The sequence below is a fragment of the Priapulus caudatus genome, unplaced genomic scaffold (assembly GCF_000485595.1).
Source record: "Priapulus caudatus unplaced genomic scaffold, Priapulus_caudatus-5.0.1 Scaffold1091, whole genome shotgun sequence".
NCBI classification, from domain to species: Eukaryota; Metazoa; Priapulida; class Priapulimorpha; order Priapulimorphida; family Priapulidae; genus Priapulus; species Priapulus caudatus.
Window position 1 is genome coordinate 42,107 of NW_014578152.1, and position 7,955 is coordinate 50,061.

The 7,955-nt window shown below is 41.9% G+C and overlaps 1 protein-coding gene and 1 pseudogene across 1 annotated transcript; both read right to left on the bottom strand.

Annotated features, from left to right (window-relative positions):
• Positions 1–1,427: 1,427 nt before the first annotated feature.
• On the bottom strand, positions 1,428–5,341 carry LOC106815333 (annotated as a pseudogene).
• An 854-nt stretch (positions 5,342–6,195) lies between these two features.
• On the bottom strand, positions 6,196–7,930 carry LOC106815335 (zinc finger protein 862-like). Its single transcript, XM_014819780.1, has 2 exons — positions 7,170–7,930; positions 6,196–6,837 (listed from the first exon to the last, which is right to left on the bottom strand). Exons 1-2 carry the CDS (start codon positions 7,247–7,249, stop codon positions 6,246–6,248), a joined length of 672 nt encoding a protein of 223 aa, XP_014675266.1. The 5' UTR covers positions 7,250–7,930; the 3' UTR covers positions 6,196–6,245.
• Positions 7,931–7,955: the final 25 nt, after the last annotated feature.

Here is a 7,955-nt window from a genome sequence, read left to right on the forward strand (position 1 = left end):
TGCAATTAAAGAATATTGGTGTTATTGAATGTTGGTGTAATCAGTGATATTTTCGCTGTCAGGTGAGATTATATTCAGCTATATTTAGTTTTTTTCTGAGCAAATTTCTTGCAATACTCGCTTTAAGGGAAGCCATTTCCTCTTTTTTGAATGCTTCAAGCAGAGTTCGAAGTCGGTCTTTTGAGGACCTCTCTGATACTCTGTACCTTTTCACCAAGTGTATCATTGATATAGCCATTGACTACTTTGACAATTTCAGCCCATGCCTCTACTTTTTTTTGCTCCTACCATGGAACATGGTGTTTGGGCCAGGTACTCCGTCAGCAATATAATATCCACGGCTGGTCTGTAACGAAATGAGTTTTTCGTAGGCGGCATATTCTGAAATGATAAAAATTAAAACAAATCAATAGAATTCATATAAACCTGTGGTGACAGGGGTGGATCCAGCTTCTTTTTTTAAAGCGGGGGTGATTATTGTTGAATAACATTCTTGTGATCCTATAGGCGTTCTTCCCCTCTTACTATTTTTTTTGTTGAAATTGGGTGGCCGGAAACACATTTTCCTAGCACATTCTTGTTAAAACATGCAAAAAGAGGATACACACCAGGACCCCTTACCTACGGGCCTTGTTGACCTTATACAATGGATGAGGCCTAGTTTTTCACACCTGGCATTGGGTGGTCCCACGGCACATAACCTGTCTTCGTAATACTAGAGCATATAGGGCCTTACTATAGTATACAGGCCTATCAATTTAGTCTTAGCATGCTGAGGCCACCTGTCTGTGTAGTAGGCCTATCATGCATGGTATATTTATAGGATAAAATTTGAGACCTAGGCTATATGCAAACACAGGGCACGCACATGCGATAGGGATATATGTATGCTGTAGACACAGTCCTACATATATATCAACATCATCATGCTTAACGGCTAAGTATATAGTTAGATAGATGGTCAATATGCTGAAACGCAGTGCATGGAGTGACATATGTCATGTGTGTGACGGGCGAGTTTTTTGACAATTTTTGCATGAAATTGATCCCCGATAAAAGTAATTAAAAACAATCTTTAAGTGACTAATTTTGACAGCAATATGAACTACGGTATCTGCAGCGTTCATATAACTACCAAACCTTGGAATAAATTATGATTAAACCTGCAAAAATAGGTTGAATGTGTGAACATATTTACTTACGATTCTACGCTCACTTAAACGTCTTCCCGAATGGCGCTGTACGTTTATCGAACTGCACACAGTATGGTGACGTCACACACAAAAATGACAATCGTATTCGTAATCGGCGGGTTGCGAAACGTCTCTATTAAATGCATTTGTGCGGCAAGTCGATGTTTAGATGTTCGGTACTATGTAGCGTAAATATTTATTTATTTATTTCCGTAGTTTTTGCTTTTCTAGCATTTATTCTGTTTGCATTAATAACACAATTTCCCGTTGCTCTGCAATCTCCTTCTTGAGCCTCACCAATCGTGATTTAAACGCATCTACCCTAATGTTGCTGAGTGTTTGTGATGGCATGTTTTGGAAGGACTTGTGTTTTCGACCGGCCTTGCAGGTGAACAAGTCTTCCCCTATCAATATGGAAACGAATTCCTCAATGTTCTTATGTCTGTCTGTCGCTGTCTTTGTGTGCACCGTTGCTCGTGATAATTGAGATACCTCCTTCTCAAAAACCGAAACGAGGATCTTTGCCACACCGACCATCTGGCTGTGGCGTGCGACTGTGTCGGCAGTTAAATTCCCAGCAGCACCTTTGACACTTTCTGAAAAAATTAGTAACACCTGTGAGTTCAGAATTTAGATTCCATGAGATTTCATGCACACATATACATTGAACCATTTTAAGGTGTCAATGCCACAGGAAAAACATTTAGAGTCTGTAAACAAAACATTAACTTGCCAGGTGTAAGTCACTAGTGTAATTGCAGTGTCATACAGTGTAATTCTAGTAAACATGTAATAATTGACATATAAATTATTCTATGTGTTACTATTGTTTGTACGTAATGGATTGCTAATGTCAATGTTATTAAAACGATTTGTAAAACGCAACTGCAATTACAAGGTCAATAAAGGCAGAATAACTGTTAAGTTTAGATGCATTGGTGTCGTATTTGCTTTGTATAAATAGTTATAACATTGTCACCGTACATCTATCACATGCAAGCACTATAGCAAAGGCACAACACACACACCAGTCCCTCGCCAAAAGACCAAAACATCATTTACGGACATATCGTCCATGTAAAGAAAATAGATTTTTACAGACGCGAATTATATGTTACTGGATCCAAAAAAAATATTAAAACATTAAAAAACCCATTCACATCTCGTTCTTTTCCTATGTGGACATATCTAAACATTATATTGCTTCCTGCTCATCACCAACTATGTCGTTGACCCGTCCATGATAAAGCTGAACAAAGCTAGCATCGTTTATTTTTCATCCATTTGTGACGGCGTACAATCAGCATGCATTCGAAATGCAGCTTTGTCACCTTAATGTAAGGTTTCTACCTATTTGCTAGCTTTGCTTTGCCCAATTTGATGTATCAGGTAAATCAGTTGATAGTAATAAACTTCCCATGATATTCACAACACACGTCGCATGCATCATTTCGTTATCTTTTATCGATATAAACAGCCAATTCTTCATCGCTTTCTCCACACCATAGATAATTGGTATAAACGCCGTATATAAGTACAGCCATAGGCAGGGATATTATGGTTAGGCAATAGTGTGGTGGTACTGACGTAACCCGTAGGCCTCAGCCGTAACTAGTTGATGTAATGTACGCTGACACACGGCTGGTAAAGGCAAATTTATTGGCGGACCCGGCAAAAATCACCAGGTTTGTCCGACGCCGACCTTTTGGCCGAGACTGACACACACACCACACACACACACACACTACGACACACACACACACACACACACATGTGCAGCAACATCTTCAACAGGCAACACACGTTATCATCCAATCACCTTTGTACTCCCTTCAAAATTCCATCCTGCAGGCCATTGCGGATATTTGCCCTCCTTTTGCCTGCCGTTGATGTTTACTGCCTGGTTCCATGGGCAGCGTGTGTTTAGCCGCTCCGAAGACAGCACCATGGAGCTGCAGAAAGCAGCTTGTGCCCAACAGAGAGAGTTGGGTGATGTGTGAAAAAAATTCGAGCATCTCGCATTCAATCAATGATGACCATGGCATCATTTTCGAGCGGAAGGCATCCCTCGAACTTTTTGGTTCAACCCTCTCCACATTCTACCCCTTGGAGGTATACAGTTCTTCTTGACGTCGACAGACCCCTTGATCGTTAAACGTTGTTGATTCTGCGGAAGCTGTGGCAGGATTACTGCATTCCATTTCGCCGCCGGCACGCATCTCCTTCAATCCGACTTGGCATTCAAGCTGGATGTTTTCGCCAGAAAATAATGGGTCAAGATGCCGGAAAATCTTGGTTTGGGCAGACGCAGTAACAAGCATCTGCGTTAGGCCTTGATCCTCTGGCGTTCAATGTTGGTGAGCGGTTCCTGCAGATGTGTAAGATGTTGAGTATCTGTTTAGCTAGTGTCTTTATATGAATGCAAATGTTTCTTGTCTGCTATTTGGAAAAATTCCTCGAGGGGTTCTTGAAAGTTTTGTCTTCAAGCAATGTAATGCAGCCAGGACGATGTATTCGTCGCAACAGAATTCCAGAAACTCTTCGTTGTGGTTGAACTTCTGCTTGCAGTCACTTGAGACGTTGCGGTGATTGAATACTTGCTTCAAATGTACAAGGGTACCCTTCTCTCTTCCACTAGAGGCAGAGTATAGCTCATCGAAGATATCCTGCAATGTATGCCACATTAGTTAAGACAATTGTGCCACGTAAGTTACACAACTGCATGCTCACGCATTTCTATTTAATTAGGACATTTATACTTTAGCGAATACTAAAATGATAATAATGTAATAATAAAATTACGTCAATATGTAATAGCATATGTGCGCACCTGCAGCAGAAGGCAGCGCTTGTGCCATTCCTGTATACACATGGTCAGGCCTTGCAGCTGCTCCCAAGGTGAGTTTCCATTGACCCTGGCATTTTGCGCATCGTTGCCACGTTCGCAGCTGAGCGCATCGGCATAGAGAGGAAGAGTGAAGGGATCCCCGTTTGGCTTTAGTGGCAGGTAGCGGTGGTACTCGGCCATTATCTCAACCATCTCGGCCACTTTGCCCTCATCCTTATCGAGGACACCCAAGGGTAACTGAAAGTAGTAAAATATAACGTTACAACAGCTCACGGCAGCCACATGCATTTCCAGTAAAACTGCAAGCCAAATTCAGTTTATGCATGTAACATCCCTGCAATATGGTTAAACACTAAAAATTTTATTCGCTACATTTCAAATAGGTTTGACGCTTCCTTAAACTAGTTGCATAAAATAGTATTGGCGCATCACTCATAAATGAAAAATTGTAGATAACAGATTTACAGGAAATACGAAAATTTCAAACGTACGATTTGACTCCTGCATTCCTCTTAGCAGATTGACTCCTGTTGAAACTCGTGCTTGATGTGCCCGGCCACTTCACTCTGTAGGTCCTGGAAGAATGGCATGTTATTGCAAAGCACTCTTTCTATGAGTTGGCTCATTTCTAGTTGCAGAGCAGCTTCATCATTTCTTGACGGCAAGTATTTCTCTAATGGTATTAAGGATATGTCTGCAGGAGAAGGTTGCTCGTCACTTAGGTGAAGCGACGGAATTCTGTCTATGGCAGCGTAGGCTTGGACCATGTTCAACTGCTTATTGGCTTTGTCTCTGGTCTGATGGCGTACAGATACTCGCTGGTTGACATTGTCAAAGCACAATGAGTACCCAAGTATGCCTGAAAGAGACAGCACACATCGTACATGAGATTACACATGTGCTGTTAGTATTTCTGCAACGTTTTTACTAGGCGCATGGGGTATTACCTTGCTAAAGTTTATTTAGATAAGTTTCTGTAGGAAAGTTTTAATACAAGCTAAAACTTATATAGGGTTATAAATGTTAATGCATATACATCCAACATCAAGGTGAGCATGTTAAGGCACATGTATGTTTTCATATAGCAATAGCACTTGTGAGAATCAAAAATTGTGTAATTGTTACCTTTGTCTCCTTTGTGGATGGGAGTGGCAACATCGAACGGCTGGACTTGTCCGTCAGCATCCCCTTTCCTGAAAGGGCGGCAGTGGAGACCAAAGCAAGAGAATCCGTCCTCTGGACCATGCTGCAGAACCTCGTTGTCATCGGTAGCTGCTTTTCGCACGTCGGTCGATGGCATTTCTAGTGCATTCAATGAGACGCTTGTGCCAAGGTGGTTAAATCTGCTGAACAACTGCAACATAAAATAAATAACATGGCTGCATTTCTGTTTTAGCAAATGGTGCAAGGCAGCAACGAAATCTACAATTTACAAATGTGCAAAATTTAGAGTTTTAACAAATATACGAGACTTACTCTCTTCTGCCAGCCAGAGCTTAACATTTGCATCATCAGTCCGGATCGTCACTCATTCGTCTTGGTTTTTTTTCTGATACGAGGATGTTCCCTTAACATTCTATATTGCTTGATGGAGATGTTTGGCTTGAGTGCAAGGCCAAGATATTCTGGAAGTCTGGTAGAAGTGACAGCTGCGTTGAGAGGTTTGGTCAGTTGTGGGCAGTGTGCTGCTCTGCTCTCGTGACCTATATCCAGCTAATTTGCTAATTTGCTCAAGTGTTTTTTTGCCACGAAATATAGATTTTGTTTTCTGTGTGATTTTTTGTATTCGATGTCGCACTACATCCTGTGCCCAGTTTGTTATGGATCTCTTAAACCCAGTGCTACAGCAGTGCCTGAAATGAGGGCCAGCCAAATTTTTTTTTGGGCCAGTAAAAATTTTGAGCCACTGGCCCAAATGAAAAGTTGGTGGCCCAAATATTTTTACAATTTTTCATATAAAAAACAAATTCATAACATGTTTCAACATTTATTCGTCCGAATAGGCTAGTGTTCCTCAATCAGACCCTCAAAGCGCATTGCCTTGAGGACCCCTGCATCCCTGTATTCCTCGTCGTCGTCGATGAAGTCAGAGTCCGAGTCGTAGCCATCATTGTCTCCGGCAGCTGGCGTAGGCTCATCATCGTCTCTGGCAGCTGGCGTAGGCTCATGATCAGAAACCGCACGTATGCGTGCGTGTGTGTGTGTCATACCTTGATCTCTCCACCAATGCACAATCTGGCATATATAATTTCCACTTCAGTGACACTTGTATCTGTGCTTCCATCGGAGAGAATCGATACAAATTTTGAGTTTTTGATTTCTTCACCAATTTTATTTAGTTCCGCTTTGGCTATATATTTAGCGAACTCTTTAGCACTATTGCTGTTCAAATATGTGCTGCCCGTGTCCAGTCCTTTAGCCTGATCTAGCTGGGCCATCCAAACAAAATCAGAGTATGGGCGACCAGCACGACTGAGTGCATGCACTGTTCTAAAGAGCAACAATAGTTTGTCAAAAATGGCCTTGTTTAACGATTCTATTGATTTCTGTGCTTCAGTCGGTACACCAGTAATAATCCTGTGTCTTCCAGCCATGATGTCGACACTGCGAGTGTGGATATTGCTACTCTCGTGGCAATTCAGAGTATCTACCTTGGCGCTAGTCCAGGTGAATTGCCCTTGGTCATTAACATCCGTACACCACGTGCAGGTCATCGACTCAGAATCGATCCGTAGCCATGGTCTCCCCTGCTTCCACGACTCAAGGAATTTACGATTTTTTCTGTTCTGCTCATATCTGAAATTAAAAACAGAATTAATGTATAAGCTAGAGCCTCATCACCTGAATTATTGGAAATTGGTACCTGGTGAAAATAGGGACGACGACATACGTAGTTATTTGTAATCAAATTTCTCGAAAATAACAATACATTACTATAATCATGTAGACAATACTGTAATTGTATTTGTAACGTATGGCGAATTGGTACCTGTCGAAAATTGGTGTCAACCGAGTTGTTTACAATCACATTCTCGCGAATATATCACTATAGTCATATAACAATACACCGTGCTTTGTATCCACAGTTTGAATCTGTAACGTATGGACAAAATCAGAATGATACTTACTTTGCATACTTGGATGGCGCCGCTAAAGCGGCCCCTGGGCGTTTCAAAAATTCCCAACCGGCCCTCAGCTGTTCGGCCATTTTCTTTCCAAGTGACGCCAGGTGCGTGACGCCAGGCCGGTATCGTAACGGACATTTTCATTGGTTAGAATTTGTTCTTTGACCAATCGCAGTACAGATAACAAGTCGCATTCATGATAAATGCCGATCGGATGTTGCCGTGCCGTAAACCGATGAAATGAAAAAATCCAAGACGCTCCGATTGTACTGCTATTTTCCGGTTTCAAACTCGAGGTACTTTACTTTAATAGTAAACAGTACAAACACATCGATGTTTAGTATTCTCTCATATTTCGGCGGTCGCCCAAATATTTTTCTTTGGGCCAGTGACTGCCTGGTTCTGTGCCAATTTCGGTCGCCCAAGCAAGACATTGGTCGCCATTGGCGACCTGGCGACCGTCTATTTCAGGCACTGGGTATCCAATGATTCGTGTATCCCTCACTGGGACATCTTTCACTAAATAACGGAATACGTCCAGGTCGAAATCGGTGGAGTACGGCGATGCCTTGTTACCCTGACCCCGCAACACTTTTTCAAATAAACTAAGCTGGGTCCTCGCAGTGGCCAGCCGAATTTCCGAAATATCTGGCCTGTCGAATCTGCTGATGATGTCATTAGTAAGCAACTGATGGTTCCCATGTTGAGGAGTTGCTGGGATAATTAGCCCACTTTATGAGATATTCTTCATTCTGAAACCACAAAAAGGAGAGATTAGGACTGAAAACA

Excerpts from the sequence above, each read along its gene's own strand:
- LOC106815335 (XM_014819780.1), bottom strand. The coding sequence starts at position 7,249 with ATGGCCGAACAGCTGAGGGCCGGTTGGGAATTTTTGAAACGCCCAGGG. Across the intron at positions 6,838-7,169 it reads GCGCCATCCAAGTATGCAAA|ATATGAGCAGAACAGAAAAA; the intron begins GTAAGTATCATT and ends TTTTAATTTCAG.